The sequence below is a fragment of the Gallus gallus genome, chromosome 31 (assembly GCF_016699485.2).
Source record: "Gallus gallus isolate bGalGal1 chromosome 31, bGalGal1.mat.broiler.GRCg7b, whole genome shotgun sequence".
Lineage (NCBI taxonomy): Eukaryota > Metazoa > Chordata > Aves > Galliformes > Phasianidae > Gallus > Gallus gallus.
The window spans coordinates 1,592,986-1,609,127 of record NC_052562.1 but is presented as its reverse complement, the minus strand read 5'-3'; the positions used below and the strand labels follow the sequence as shown (position 1 = coordinate 1,609,127).

The 16,142-nt window shown below is 52.6% G+C and overlaps 4 protein-coding genes across 7 annotated transcripts in view; 3 read left to right on the top strand and 1 right to left on the bottom strand.

Annotated features, from left to right (window-relative positions):
• Window positions 1-16,142, top strand: part of LOC124417463 (V-set and transmembrane domain-containing protein 1-like) — a 242,283-nt gene that overhangs the window by 55,290 nt on the left and 170,851 nt on the right.
• The window catches only part of LOC100859870 (platelet glycoprotein VI-like), a 93,203-nt gene that overhangs the window by 8,985 nt on the left and 68,076 nt on the right, over window positions 1-16,142 (top strand). The gene's annotated exons all lie outside the window — the stretch shown is intronic.
• LOC107049104 (leukocyte immunoglobulin-like receptor subfamily B member 1) lies at window positions 2,497-5,231 on the bottom strand (the record flags this gene model as incomplete). The annotated part of the gene is made up of 7 exons (XM_046904784.1): window positions 2,497-3,450; window positions 3,821-3,858; window positions 3,956-4,096; window positions 4,214-4,519; window positions 4,600-4,878; window positions 4,996-5,031; window positions 5,105-5,231. Coding segments are annotated over 7 exons (1,065 nt in total), but the record flags the coding sequence as incomplete, so codon positions are not given.
• LOC107050231 (osteoclast-associated immunoglobulin-like receptor) lies at window positions 8,744-12,994 on the top strand. 2 transcript variants are annotated; one of them, XM_040654483.2, is made up of 5 exons: window positions 8,744-9,408; window positions 9,725-10,741; window positions 10,851-11,130; window positions 11,212-11,523; window positions 11,647-12,994. In XM_040654483.2, the coding sequence occupies exons 3-5, from the start codon at window positions 10,989-10,991 to the stop codon at window positions 11,796-11,798; spliced, it is 606 nt and encodes a 201-aa protein (XP_040510417.1). In that variant the 5' UTR covers window positions 8,744-9,408; window positions 9,725-10,741; window positions 10,851-10,988; the 3' UTR covers window positions 11,799-12,994. The 2 variants fall into 2 exon arrangements, with proteins under 2 accessions (XP_040510417.1, XP_046760848.1); XM_046904892.1 differs by having other exon boundaries at window positions 8,744-10,741.

Sequence of the window (16,142 nt, the reverse complement as noted above, 5' to 3'; positions counted from 1 at the left end):
TTCTTCTTCTTCCTTTTTTCGCTCTAGACGCGAGGAAACCCGCTTCCATTTCTTGCCTTCTACAGGGGCTACTGATACTGTTACTGGTGTCTGCTGTGACTGATCAGGTCTGACTTGAAGACTTCCCCCTTTGGCTTGCACTTCCTCTTGGAAACTCTCTCTTTCCAGAACAGTACTATACAGAGCGTGGTAGGCATAAGCCAAGCCCCAGATAAGCCGTACTTCCTTTGATCTATCTAAGTCGCACCGTCCCTGACTCAAATGCTGGCTCAGTTTCTCGGGATTCCACAGCTGTTCAAGAGTGAAATCCCATGGTATGGCGGGTCCCCACGCTTCTAAGATTCTTCCTAAACCTTTCCGTGTTCCTTGCCTGTCATCATTCTCTGGTCTTGGAGGCTTCTTCCACTTAGCACAAATGAACAGCAATATATTCAGGGATATTGATAACACGCACACAAGTATGAGCACTGATTTGGTATTTGAAAAACGTTCGACAAACTGAGAGGGAAGCCTGGAAACCGGTTCGAAAGTCTCAAAATTCAAATTATACAACATTGCAAAAAGCCACCAGACAGGTGCCTCTATCAGTGCCCTTGGTTATATGTAAACATAATTCCACAGCAAGACATCAAGAGGTTAATTATAGACCGGTAACTGGCAAGGAACATGATAGCTTTTAATCCCTTATACAGTGCTCTGACAATAAAGAGCAACCTCAAAGATGGTAACTGCTAAAGGGAGGGGGGGGTGAAGAGAAGGAGGAAAAAAAGGAAAACAAACGGGAACCACTCGGTAGAGTGTCTGGAGTTTGGCGGACTGCCCAGGCTATAATCTAATCTATGAAGGTCACACCAACACCAGCAATGCTTTGTAGTCTCACAGTCTGCCTTAACAAAATCCTTTTTTTCTTACAAACGTTAAAGCTTCAGATGAATCTTGCCCGCATTCTCCACCAAAAATTTGTCATGGAGTTACCTAGATAGATCTGTGCCCGTGACAGGGGAACAGTAGGCTCGCGGGCCCCCTCCCCCCCAGCTTCCCGAGAAAAAAACGGAGCAATGGCAACGATCTAAGAAGGAGAACTTATTTTACTAACTACGATGTTGGCATACAAGATGACACAATATAATACAATCTAATTGGGAGTGAGGATAATAAATCAAATGAAATGAGAGAGAGCGAAAGAGCGATAGAGAGAGAGAGAGAGAGAAAAAGAGAGAGTGAGAGAGTTTCCGAAACCGAAAGCCTTACTTGATGAAGGTACCCGGCTTGGAAAGCACAGCCACTCCTCTCCCGGCAGCAAGCGAAAGTGAAGAAAACCGCGCGCAACCAGATGACGTATCTTCCGTGATGTGTCTTCCTTCTGTGACCGTGAGGTCCTCTGGGATACGTAGTTCTTCTCTTTTGTCCATGATGTTATGATATGGAATACCAATAGCAAAGATGCAAAACCATGACACAGCTCTACACCAGCAAGGCTCCATGCTGTGACAGGTCCGAGCAGGGCCAAGCCATGGCTGCCTGGGAAATGCCAGTGCTGGGCTGCTCCCCTGTTCCTGAGGAGCTGAAAAGGGCTCTGTGTGCCCTTCCCCACCGGGAATGCCTTGGGCTCAGAACCACACAGTGTGTGCTGTGTTGGGGGCAGCGCTGCTGACAGCCCAGAAGGAGAGGCTGTCCTTCAACACACTGCTGATGGAAGGCTGAAATCCTGGCAGGAGTCATTGGCAGCCCTGCAGAGCCAATTCACTGCTGAACGGAATAGCACTCAGCGAGGGTGTGTGGTGCTGCCAGACCCATCAGATCAGGAAATGATTCTGCGGTCTGAATGAGAAGGACAGGAACAAGGGGTGGACCTTGCCTTGCTCTCAGAATGTGAGCCAGCATTTCTCGGATTCATGGCCTGTAGACGACTTGTTTCTTTTCCTCCCCTCCCCTCCCCTCCCCTCCCCTCCCCTCCCCTCCCCTCCCCTCCCCTCCCCTCCCCTCCCCTCCCCTCCCCTCCCCTCCTCTCCTCTCCCCTCCCCTCCCCTCCTCTCCCCTCCTCTCCTCTCCTCTCCTCTCCTCTCCTCTCCTCTCCTCTCCTCTCCTCTCCTCTCCTCTCCTCTCCTCTCCTCTCCTCTCCTCTCCTCTCCTCTCCTCTCCTCTCCTCTCCTCTCCAACCCCTCACTCTTCTTCTCTCTCTTTTTTTTTTTTGTTTTTTTTTTTTTCCTGTGTGACCATTTCATTTTTTTTTCAGTGGTTTGGAGACGGTTTGCACCAGTACATTGGCCATCCGTTCATCTGTCCTTCTCCGGCTGGATCTTCTGCTCCTGGGGCTGCATTTTCCCCAAGAATTTGTGGAATTTTTCACAAAAGTTTGGATACATCCACAAATGATAATTCTACCAGAAATGATGACAAAAACATTTGGAAATGGGAAATCTCCTCCCAGAGGTTGGTGAAAACCCTTCAGATCCAAGCATTATCCCCAAAAGAAGGAATGAAAACCTTCAGAGGTAGAGGAAGGGTAAAACCTTCAGAAATAGGAATTCTCCCTCACAAAGCAGAGTGAAACACTTTGGAATCAGAATTCTCATCCAGGAATGTGGGATAAAACCCTCCAGAAATGGGAATCCTGCCCCAACACCACGGTGGGTCGGGTGCTGGTTTGGGATGTGGAGCTGGAGATGCGCACACGGGAGGGACATGTGTGTGCTGTGGGGACAGACGAGGCGCTGATGTGGGGCACATGGTGAGGACACACGTACACAGTGAGGACACGGATAGTGCAGGCACAGGGAGCAGATGTGCACCGTCCCTCTGAGTGGGTTTGGAGGGAGGTGAATCTTTCTCTGCCTCCTGCGTCGCACCTCTCCCAGTCAGCTGGGGTGGATACCACGATGGAGTCAGCCAAGGCTCGGAGCAGGAATACACATCCATTTATGGAGAGCTTCTCTTTGAAATCAAACGGCTCCAAAGCAATGCTTTGGAACGAAGAGCTGTCCACAAAGTGTTGCTGGTCACCTCATGCGTTCCTTACCAGTCTCGGAAAGCATGCTAAGGACACACACGTGCACTACTGTGCACATATGCTGGTGTACACACGTGGCATAGCACAGACACAAAGGAACAGAGTTAGTCACGGAGTGCACATCTGTGTACAACTGTTGTGCACATGTGATGGTGCACACGCAGGTAACATATGAACACATACATGGTACCTGTATGCAGTGCACACGTGATGGTGAGCACACACAACACAAGTGCACTGTGCATGCTGGAAGCACATGTGTGCATACAACACACACGTGTTTGTGCACACGTATGGAGGCATCAGTGGCGCCCCCGAACGGCCACCTCAGTGTAGATAACAGAGGGCTGTGGGGCGATGGGGGAGTTGGGGGGCTGTGTGCTGGGGGTCACAGCTTGCAGCTCCAAGTAGGTCAGTCCCTCGCTGTCACTGGAAGGCACCTGGGGACACAGCTGGAATACAGAGTGCCACCATGGGGGTCCCAAATGTGATCTGGGAGGGACACCCCACGGGTGATGTTTGGGGTTCCTACTACATGGCGTGAAAGTGCCCATGGGGTCTGAGGAGTGTTTAAGGATCAGAGGGGTCAGGGGGATCAGGGGGCTCAGATCAGGGTCCAGGGTGTTTCCTTGATGCAGTTTTGGAGTTCCTCGTGGGCTGAGTTTGAGGGTGTGCTTAACATTAGGGCAAAGCATGAGAGGGTGGGGAGTCCCCTGGGGTCCCCATGGACAGAGTTTAAGGCGCTATGTGGGACTGGGAGCACTTCAGGGGTCAGACTGGGATTTGGTGCTCCCTGACCCAGTCACTCACCTGGAACTCCATGGCCTCAGGCTTTTTTGGGGGGGCATCTGTGTCAAAACACGGAGGGGAATGAGATTATGGGGGAGCCTGAGGGACGTTTGAGGGGATCTACTGAGAAATAAGGACATTTAACCCCTTCCCCACCAGGGCTCTCATCTCTCTGTGTCCGACGTCTGCGGGCAGAGAGGAGGAAGAAGATGATAAGGACGAGGATGAAGACAAAGGCGGCAGTGCAGCCACCAACCACTGCCACCACCAAGTTCCCACGAGAACTGCCTGCAGCACCTGTGGGGTCGGAATGTGTGGGTTTCCACATCCCCAGCCACAACCTCCATGGGGAACAGAGGTGACACAGCCACTCATGGGTGGCACGAGGTGTACCCAAATGGGGTTGAGACCCACCTGGGGGTGCAGGTGTGGGTGTCACCTCCAGCATCACGCTGTCCCCAAGAGGTGAGGACATGAAGCGCCAGGGGCGGTAGGAGCACCTGTAGGTGCCACTGTCAGCTGGGGTCACCCCAAAGAGGGTGAAAGTGGCTGTGCCCCCCTCACTGAAGTCCTGGCGCTGGATAGGGTCTGAGCTCCCATCCTTGTGCAGGAGGAAGGTGGCCCCGTAATCCTTGTTCCAGCAGCGGATGGTGACATTGGTCCCTGTTCCCACATGTTGCTCAGGGTGAAGGGAAATGCTGGATGGCGGATATCTGAGATCTGCATGAGGGAGGGAACAGCAGTGGGACACGGTCCTGTGGGGAGCAGCCAGAGCCATTTGCTGTCCCCAGTGTCCTCACCTGTCAGCACCAGCTCCACAGGGTCACTCTCCACTGACATCTCGGCTGACTCAGACACCCGGTACTGACACCGATAACGACCTGCGTGTTCCTGCTTTGTGCTAACAAAGGAGAACTCGGCCGTGTCCTGCTCCTTCTTCTTCCTCTTGTTGTATGACCAACCTTCTTCCTGGTACAGCCAGACCCAGGCAGCCAGCCGGGGCAGGTGGCAGCGCAGGGTGACATTGTCCCCCAGGGGCACACCCTGGCTGGGGTGCAGCAACAGGGAGGGTCGTGGCACTAGGACGAGGGACAACAGTCAGCCTTGTCCCTGCACACCCTCCTGGGCCACTCTGCTCTCCCCCTGCACACACTCCCCTCCATCAGTCCCCATTCTCTCCCTGTCCCCATACTCACCTTGCTGTGCCCTGCTCGCTGCCACCAGCCACCAACCTGCAAGGGACACGGTCCTGGTCCCACACTGCGCCACCAACCCCCGTGGCACCACGTCCCCACGGTCACTCACCGAGAATGAGGTCCACCGCCATTGGTGCCGTAAGGCAGGAGCAGCTTGGGGACAGTGAGACTGCAGAGGGGAAAGGAAGTGGCCAGAGAGCTGCTGTCAGTTCCCCTTTCTTTTTCAGGATGATATGATGTCACCTCCTGATGTGGACATATTAGCACATAGGAGTGGTTGCACTGTGGGGCCCCTCTGGGGTGCGACAATTGGAGAGATGCACTCTGCACACTGCGCCTGTTGAGGTGCTCCACACGCTCTCAACCCTGGGCTGTCATGGATCATGGCTGCTGCAGGAGAAGAGTAAAAGATGACTGGGGGGAAAATGAGGAAGAAAGAGAAAAAGAAAGGAGAGAAATTGGAGAGAAGCAGAGAAGGAACGTAAGAGAGAGAGATGCAGGGAGGAAAGCAATCATGGTCCATTTTGAGGAGTTGCAGTGCTGGTACAGAAAGGGGGATGAGAGCGCTCATGCAATGATTGAAGTCACCACCTGGCAAAAAGGAGACATCAAGAAATGCAGCTTCTCTGGTGTCACAGAGATATGTAGATAAAGCTGTGCACATGACAGGTCTGGAAAGGTCCGGAGGTGACCTCTCAGCTCTACCCCAGCAAGGCTCCATGCCGGGACAGGTCCGAGCAGGGCCAAGCCATGGCTGCCTGGGAAATGCCAGTGCTGGGCTGCTCCCCTGTTCCTGAGGAGCTGAAAAGGGGCACTGTGTGCCCTTCCCCACCGGGAACGCCTTGGGCTCAGAACAGCACAGTGTGCACTGTGTTGGGAGCAGTGCTGCTGACAGCCCAGAAGGAGAGGCTGTCATTCAGCACACTGCTGATGGAAGGCTGAAATCCTGGCAGGGGCCATTGGCAGCCCTGCAGAGCCAATTCACTGCTGAACGGAATAGCACTCAGCGAGGGTGTGTGGTGCTGCCAGACCCATCAGATCAGGAAATCATTCTGCTGTCTGAATTAGAAGGACAGGAACAAGGGATGGACCTTGCCTTGCTCTCAGAATGTGGGACACCATTTTTGAGTCTGATTGAATCTACTGACACACAGAGGCTGTGTGTGGAACCCATATAGCCCATGAAGGAGTCAGCCTTCTCCTTGTCTCTTGTTTCCAGCCTGCCAGCATTGCTCACTGGTGGGTTTGCCCTCCTGGGCTTTCCTTTTCAGGTTGACAGCCCTGTCGAAGCCTTCCTCGTACTTCTTTGCACCCCTCACCACGTCCAGTTCCAGCTGGGCCTTGGCCTTCCTGCCCCCAGCCCCACACAGACCAGCACCAGCACCACCCTCCTGCCACGCTCCCTGGCCTGCTGACACTGCCTGTGCATCTGCTTCTTGCTTTCCACTTTGACCAGCAGGTCCCGCTTCAGCCATGCTGCTCTCTTGCCTTCCTTTCCGGACTGCCTGCACTGGGGATGGAGAGCTCTTGTGCCCTGAGCAAAGCGGCCTTACACATCTGACAGCTCTGCTCCTCTCCCTGTCCTTGAGGACAGATTCCCAGCTGTGTGGGCTGCTTTCCATCACTGTTACTCATCTGCTCATCCATCCATCCATCCGTCCATCCACCCAAAAAAACTCCATTCAGTCCCCACATCCACCATCCAGCCCCATAAATGTCACCCATCCCCAAAAATCTCCATCCCCCCTGAAACCTCCATCCAGCCCCTAAATCTCCATGCAACTCTGATCTCTACAGGCAGACACAATCTCTGCATCCAGGCCCACAAGGCTCCATTCAGACCCAAAGCCTCCAACCAACCCAACATTTCTATCCAGCCCCAAACCTCCATCGAGACTGCAGATCTTTCATGCAGCCCCCAGATCTACCTGTGGCCCCAAAAATTCTCCATCCAGCCCCACAAAATCCTTCATCTGGACTCCATAATCTCCATCGAGCTCACAAACTCTCCAGCATTTCCTCTTTCATCACCAAAAGGGGGAAGTCAGCTCTCCTGCCCTTTCTCTCACTGCTGCTTCCACACACAGCCCTCCCACGCACAGACTTTCTCTTCTCCCCCAGTTTATGGCTAATCCCTATGTCACGAAGATATTTAGATCAATCTAGATCAATCTATGCCCATGACAAGGCGGCAATAGGCCCGTGGGCCCAGTGGCTCGCAAAAAATGAGAAGGGAAAGGGGAAACAGGTAGGGGAACAGGAGCTGGGCTCAGAGAGGGAAGGAGAATGGAACAGCGGCAATGATCTAAAGAGGAATTCTTACTTTGCTGGCCATGATATCGGAATGCAAGATAACACAAAGTAATACAATCTAATTGAAATTGAGGGTAATAAATCAAACAAAACAAGAGAGAGAAAGTTTCCAAAACGAAAAGGCCTACTTGAGTGAGGGCGCATGGCTTGGAAGCACACCCAGCCCTCTGCGTGGCTACCAGAGAGAGAGAGAGCCGACAGAGCCCGATCCCGTGACTTCTGTGCCGTATCTTCCTTCTCTGACCGTGAGGTCCTCTGGGATATGCAGTTCTTCTTCTCTTCTGAGAAGCAGGTATCTGGAAGGTTGTCAATCCACAGAACTGGAGTATTAACGCTTTAATTGCCCGTGCTGTCCGTGCTGTTATGATGTGGAATACCAACAGCAACATTACCAAACGATGACATGCTCCACTCCATCTTTTCTGCTTTTAGCATCACTTGGGGGGTGGTGAGCAACTGCTTTGTGCAACATTTCTTTATAACTCTCTACACATAAATACACACATGTAGACATATACTATAAGCATTCCTGTTTTTTCTCTCTTCCTGTTTTCTCTTAGCACATAGATTTTATCTTAACCCACAAATTGTGGCATTTTATTCTGAGTCTCTTCGGGATCCCACTGGGAGGGGTCAGTGAGAATAAAAGCAGTGTGGTGCTGAGCTGCTGCCGGGTGACAGCACCGCAGTCCTTGTGGTGCCCAACGTGGGGCCCGAAGGGTGCAGATCCCCACAGCTGTGAGCAGAGCGTGTTCCAACGCAACTGCTCTCAGCAGTACTGCAGCCTCAGAGCTGCTGCTCACAGCACTGAGCTGTTCCTTCCCTCTGGGCCATCCCAGCTCTCAGGGCTCTTTCCTTCCCTGCGCTGGCGCTGCTTCTCCTCTCCAAGGGCTGCCCTGCAATTCTGCATGCTTCTATCCTCTTGTCCAGTGATTTTTTTTTTTTCCTGGATATTTCAGCAGTGTTTTTGTTCCTTACTGCTTTCCCAGCAGCTCAGCACTTCATTGCCTGATGTGCCCACTGAACCCAGAGGTGAATTTCCACCTCAAGGTGAGCAACCTATGGCACCTATCAACTTGTGCTAAAGGGAAAGGCTGCAGCATGTGTGTATCTATACCCCAAATTGGAAATTAGAAGAAGCAAAGCCCAGATCAGAAGCCCAGCGGGTGCTATTTCCTGGCACCGGATGCAGATACCGGCAGGTCTGTCACAAAGCAAGAAGTGGCTCTGGGGTTTGTCATTTTGGGAACAGTCTTGTTAACTTGTGATCTATGGACGGGGAAAATAGCAGCGTGGACTTCAGGCATTCTGCAAGTGGTTTTTCTCCTGCTGAGAAGCACGATGGTGAGTGTTGGTTTGGGTGTTGGGTGCCTACTGCTAACTTGGTTTGGGGGTTTCTTGTTTCATTGTTTTCCCCAAGAAACACCAGGAATGTTGGCTGAGTTATGGGCTGATCCTGGTTTGTAGTGGGGACAGGAGGAAGGAAGGGATGGGGAAGAAGGAAGCCTGCAAGTGTCCGGAGGTGGGATGGATGTACATCAAAAATCAGCCCTCATCGGGAAACCCGATGTGAGGAATTGGAAGTTGAATCTGAAATGGTGATAATGCAGCCTGGGTCCTGGTGGGATGAGCTCCACACAGACCCACTTGCTGCCAAGCGCCATCTGCTCTACCCTGGTATCATTTCACAAAGGTATGGGGTCTGTGAAGCTCCCACGCCATGCTCTTGAGGACCTGCAGAGCCTCCACCACCTCCACAACAACACATGCAGGGGGTGTCCTTCTCCCTCTGCCCATCCACCCTCCAGCAGGAGCCCAGCCCATGGGTGCCTGCTGCCATCACCTCCTTCTACCAGCTCCTTCCCCACGGGGAACCACTGCAGCAACTGGTTAGGATCCACAGACCCCCAGAACTGGGGGAAACACAGCAGCCATCAACTTCTGAATCAACGTTGCGCGGGAACCACGATGGAAGATCTGTTTTTCAACAAATGGGGACTCTTCCAGCTCCCACCCTCTGCCCACGCTGGCACCGGGTCTTCCTGAAAACCAGTGCTCTGGGGCTGCTGCTGCTACTGCTGACTGCGCTCGGCGTGCAGGGTGAGTGACAAGCTTGTAACCACATCCACCGCATAGAAACCACAGCTTCTCAGAGCAGAAATCTGGTCCTTTTCCCCCAGAGTGCTATCTGGGCTTTGTGTCGGACTGGGGATGACCACCCAGCAATCCCAGTGCTTCACCCAACATGGGCAGAAGATGCAAGCAATATTTCTATGCTTTCAGCTGGCTTCACTAATTGAGGGCCACCACAACCAGAATAGATTGGCACAAAAGCTGGGGGGTCCAACCCCATCTCTGCTTGCTTCCCATGGCTTTGTCCCCACACAAGCACATCTCACCCCACTTTCTGCCTAAGAGTTTCCTGGAAAGCAACACCACATCCAAGCACTCCCCAGCACAGCGCTGAGATCCGGGGGAGGAATGGGGTGGAGCCGTGTGTGACCTCTTCCCTTCTGCAATATCTTTACCGATCCACCAGGGGCAGCAACCTGGAAGGACCACGGAGGAGCAGCTGCTGAGGGAAGCTTTAGAGAAGGAGCCTGGGATGGGGGATAGCACTGGAGGTTGTGGGGACGTATGGGGGGGGAATCTTGGGGAGCACATTTTTGGGAGCACTCGACAGATGTGAGGGGTGGGGAACAGAGAGGCAGTCTCCCTGGGGGTTCCCACAGGGCTGCGGTGTCACTGAGGGAAATGTGGCTTTTCCTGAACCGCAGATGTGTGCTATGAGGAGAGGGGGGAGGACCTCAAAACTGGGGCAAATGTATTTAAAAAGGAGATCCATCGCTGTAGAGCACAAAGTAGGGCCCACAGCACACACTGCCCCATAGATTTGGTGACCCACACTCAACTATGGACCCCCCCAAAACCATGTCCCATTGCTCACCTCACAAAGTTGGAGTCCCTTCAACCAACCACGACCCATAGATTTGGAGATGCCACAATCACCTGTGGAACTCCAAACGCTGCCCCACAGACCACCCCATGGATTTGGAGACAACGTGTGACACATGAGGGGTGACAGCCTGTGTGGGGCACCCCAGTAAGGGCAGCGTGTGCCACTCCACAAGTTCCATCCCATTGTAGTCCACATGGTGCAAAAACTAGGGGAACACAATTTTCACATAGGGAGGTGACATAATGGAATCATGTCCCAAGGGTAGCAGACAGCGGTTCTCCAGCCACTCCCTGTCCCCACTGCAGTCTCACTGTCCCCAGGCTGCTCCTGCCTCATGGCAACAATGGTGGTGGCCCTCATCCTCGGTGAGTGACAATGGGGACGTGGTGCCACAGGGGTTGTTGGCCCAGTGTGGGACCAGGACCGTGTCCCTTGCAGGTTGGTGGCTGGTGACAATGCACAGGGCACAGCAACGTGAGTATGGGGAGAATGGGGACAGAGAAAGGGGAGTGTGGTCATGGTGCCAGCAGAGGGGCTGAGGAGGGTGTGCAGGGACAAGGCTGACTGCTGTCCCCTGTCCTAGTGCCCCGACCCTCCCTGTCGCTGCACCCCAGCCAGGGGGTGTCCCTGGGGAGACACTGTCACCCTGCGGTGCCACCTACCCAAGCCGGCTGCCTGGGTTGAGCTCTACCAGGATGGACTTTTGAGATCCTACAAGGACATGGACAAGCATCAGGTCATGGCTGAGTTCTCCTTGGTTTGTGTTAAGCTGGAAGATGCAATGAAGTATTGGTGCCAGTACCGGGTTTTGGAGCCACCGGGAGTATCAGAGAAGAGTGTCCCCATCGAATTGGTGGTGACAGGTGAGGGTTATGGGGCAAGCAGATGGGCCTGGGCATTCTCCACAGGGCCCGGTCCTATCTCTGTTATCTCTCTGCATTCAGATCATCGATATTCCCCACCTAACATTTCCATCAGCCACGAAAAAACTGTGGAAGTGGGGACCAATGTCACCATCCAGTGCTGCAATCAGGGCTATGGGGGCATCATCTTCTTGCACAAGGACGGGCACTCAGCCCCTCTCCAGCACCAGGACCCCCATGGCGGGGGCACAGCCACCTTCACCCTCTTTGGGGTGACTCCAGCTGACAGTGGCACCTACAGGTGCTCCTATCACCCCAAGGCCTCCCTCTTTGTGTCCTCACCCCTTGGGGACAGCGTGACACTGGAGGTGACACCCACACTAGCACCCCCAGGTAGGTATACCCGCCCCCCATTTGCTTGCCCCCAGTGCTGCCCATGGGTGGCAGTGTCATCACATCCCTTCCCCATGGAGGTGATGCTGGGGATGAACACACCCAAGTACCTGTACCCCACAGGTGCTGAGTTGGTGTCCCGTGGGAACCTGGTGGTGGCAGTGGTGAGGGGCTGCGCTGCTGCTCTCATCTTTGCCCTCGGCGTCTTCTTTGTCAACGATGCCCGCAGCCTCTGGATACGGAGAGATGAGAGTCTGGGGGGGGAAGGGATTTAATGGTTTGGATCTCCTGTACATCTCCTACACGTCTCCCCAGTTTTCCCCTTCCACTCCTTCCATTCTTCTGTAGAAACCACCAGGTTTCTACCATTGGATCCACTGAAGGTTGCCTATCGATTCCCTCAGATGTTCCCTGCCCCCATCCCATCTCCTATAAATCCATCATGTATCCCCTGCCTCCCCTTCCAGACCCTATAAATTATCTAGTCCCAGTCATCTTGTGCATCTGTGTCCATCATTTACAGATCCACTATAAATCCACCCAAGCGTTACCTGCCTCCTCTTGCGTCCCCTTCCTATTCTCACAAGTCCAACAAGTTTCAAACCCCCTTCATCCCCCATAACCCCACAATGCTCCTGTTCTATTTTGACTCCGGTGCCTACCCACAAATTCCTGAGGCTGTGCACTTCCAGATAGGTCTTTGGGTCAGGGACCCCTGATCCCAGCCTGTTCCTGGGCACCTCATACTCCACCTGGAACCCAAATCCCTGCCCATGTGGACCCCGGGATCCCCCAAATCAGATGGCTTACTCTAACCTTGTGTGATGCTCAAAATCCTGACCAGGGGGAAGCACGAATCTGCATTGTTGAGATCCCCCAGGGCCCAAATCAAAGTCCTTGCACCAACTGGGGAAAACCCAGCCATAAACATCCCCCTGACAGTGTGGGCAATCCATACAATGTAATAGGACCCCCAAAAGGCACACATATTTACTTGCAATATCAGACCAGTGTTACCCCAAATCAAAGTCCCCCCACATCCCCAAACACACCATCACTGACCACACCCACACACTTACAACGGAGATGTCCCTCCTCACAGCCATACTGAGGAACCCCACAGTGGTTCTCCACCGTCTCCAGTTGTAGGAGAATGGCTCAAAGAGCAAGGACATTGTGAGTACGAGTGCTACGTGCACTACCCAGGCTATGAGACCTTGAAGCTGTCAAAGCAAAAAGAAAAGCTGAGGCTGCAGTTAAGATAAGGGGGAAGCTAGCCTGGGGAGAGACTAAGGCAATGGAATGTGAGGAACAGTGTGAAAAGCCACGTGATGATTAATGCTGGACCAATAGCTTTGCGAGCAAGACGCGTGATTTCTGTATGCTAACCAATCATGAGCTGACTATCTCCGTGTGCACCCTGTATTTCTGTATGAGCTGATTTGGGCAATAAATCGAAGCTCCACCATTATTTCTATGAAGACATGTGGTTTGTTTCGGGCAACCCTCCTTCAAGTGGCGCCCGAACAGGGACCCAGGAATGCCGCACAAGTTGCCACCGTGATTCGACGTGGAGGCAGCGGGACGCTCGAGAGTTGTCACAGCGGTTTGAGGTGGAGGCAACGGGAGTGGGGAAGGTTGCTGCGGGTAAGTGCCATTTGCCAAGAGGACGGTAGCTCAGAGCATCGTGTGCCGAGAGGGCAACGACTCAGACCTGCAGCGGGGTGAGTGCCATGTGCTGAGAGTGCAGCAACTTGGGTAGGAAGAGTGCGCAGCTTCCTCCTCCGCCAACTGCTGCTAGCATGGACAGACACTGCTTCTCAGTATCCTCGCTAAGCAAGGGGAGACAGTGAAGGATAAGGACCTAGCTAAGCTAGTAACGTGGGCCCAAGAACAGGGGTTCCTGAAGACTCCTCTGCTCATCATCGTAGCATAAGAATGGCGTGATATAGGAGATCATATGTGGGACTGTGTGATATTTGGGGGGAAGGATGAGAAGTTACTGAAGCCTCTGAGATCGTATGTGGCATGCTGTTGCCAACACCTTGAAGGCCATATGACCCCCCGCTGAATGGCCGCCGCCACAGCCACGTCAGCCGTCGCGCGGTGCTCACCATGGGAGTGAGGAGCTTCCAGGACTACATCGAGAAGCACTGCACCAGCGCCGTGGTGCCTGTCGAGCTGCAGAAGCTGGCGCGGGGCAGCCTGGTGGGCGGGGCGGAGGGGTGGCAGCAGCCTCTGCAGACCTTGCTGCGCCTCCTCATCGAAGCCGACAGCTGCCTGCACTGGCTCCATGGCGGCTTCTACATGGGCTGGGCTGTTTTGCTGAACTGATTGCTGGACTAAATGTCTCGCTGCATTGGGACCTCCAGGAACTGTAACTTATGGGATCGCAGGCGATAGGGAACACGTCACAAAATTGGACCCAGACCTGCTTTGTATTAGGCAATACCCAGCAGGGCCTAAATCTCTATAAAGGGCTGAATTGGACCTCTTGGACTAATGTATCTAGCGGTGGTAAATTTACTTATCGGGATGCTGGTGGTTACTGTGGCACCAATACATCAAAAAGACAGGGTTTGGGTGCCTATGGTGCAGCTGCAAAGGGTAACAACACGACTATATGGTGCAATGGCTCTGTGAAGGCATTGCCTCCGGACATCTTTTTGATCTGTGGAGACAGAGCGTGGCAGGGCATCCCTAGCCAGGTGATAGCTGGACCTTGCAAATTTGTTATGTAAGAAAATTAACTATGTTTGCTCCTACCTTTGCGCAGCTTTGAAACATTTGTCTCTCTAACCGCTCTAACTGCATGAAGCGTGCTCTGCTAACCCCTGAATGTAATGATAACATTGAGCTCTTATCGCTTGCCAAAAGGGTTGCGCTCTCCTTTTTCGAACAGCTTCTGCTTGATCAAAATAGCTTACAATGTGCCTTGCTACAAAATCACGCTGCCATAGACTTTCTGTTATTAGCTCAAGGTCACGGGATGGCTTAGTGGCCTTGTCAAGGAGGGCCTTTGTCTACTGATGTTGCTGGTGGTGGGAATCCTCATAATTTGTTCGGTTACTGCTGTTTTTAAGAAAATGCTCTCGAAGGTTACCTCGGCTGTTTTGCTTGTGCAAGAAAAGAACGGGGGAACTGTGGAAGGGTGGCTGACCGAGGGAGGTCATGTTTTTCTCCCCCTGGGTCACTGCGAGCAAAACAGCTGCTATGGATCACTGTCTCACACAGAACAACGATGGGAGTTGGCGAAAGGAATGCAGAGCTGTGATAGAGACTGCTGTGCCAGGTGCCATGAGACAAGCTGCAATCAACCACAAGTTATGAGAACCGTGCCTTGTTGTACTTAGCATGTTATTTGTACTGCTCTATATAAACAGCTGTGCACAGTTGTTATTAATTGGCTTGGCTACTAGTAACCATATGGGTGTGTGGCCTCGTCCATGCCGCGCCTTGGCTGAATATTGCTCTGCAGGGAACCTCGGACAAGTTGCTCGGCGACAAAAGAAGTTGTGGAAGTCCAGGTAGATGACATCAGTTGCCCTTGGATAACATCAGTTACCCTCAAAGTCTCCTTTCTCACCCCAAAGTTCTTCCTTACGCACCATGAATTCCATACCAGCAGCTGAGAATCATCAATTATTCCCAAGTGACTCCAAAGTTCCATCACCATTCTTCTGGGACAGCAAAAATTACCCCACTCCAACCCAAAGATCTGCAAAACCAGAGCAGTGCATGGCCATGCTTACACACAACACATGTGCAAGCTACTTTAGTGCACAAAAACTGTATGCTGGGTGCAGGATGAACATCACCATCGCCAAGTGCAAGGGTGTTGTGTGTGCTCACCATCACGTGCACTGCATGAATATGATACATACACATTACACGTGTGTCTGCTGTCACATGGGCAACAGAGATGTACATACACGTGTATCACAAACCTACTAGCGCGCCTCCATGTCTGTATGCAAAATGTCATGTTATCACAGAGTTATCCAGATAAATCTGTGCCAATGACAGGGGGACAGTAGGCTCGTGGGCCCTCTGGCTTCCCCTCCCCCCCCCAAAAAAAAATGGAGCAGCAGCAACAGTCTAAGGAGGAGAACTTATTTTACTAACTATGATGTCGGAATGCAAGATGACACGATATAATACAATCTAATTGAAAGTAAAGGCAATAAATCAAATGAAATAAGAGAGAGAGAGAGAGAGAGAGAGAGTGAGAGTGAGAGAGCTTCCGAAACCGAAAGCCCAACTTGATGAAGGCGCATGGCTTGGAAAACACACCCACTCCTCTCCCTGGCAGCAACTGAAAGCGAAAGACCGCGCGCAACCAGATGACGTATCTTCCGTGATGTATCTTCCTTCTCTGACCGTGAGGTCTGCTGGGATACGTAGTTCTTCTTCTCTTTTGTCCATGATGTTATGATGTGGAATACCAATAGCAAACTTACAAAACCATGACAAGCCCCTAAATCTCCATCCAACTCTGATCTCTACAGCCAGACCCAATCTCTACATCCAGGCCCCCAAGACTCCATTCAACCACCAAATCCATCATTCAAACCCTAATACCTCATCTACAACAAAACCTCCATCCACCCCACAATCCT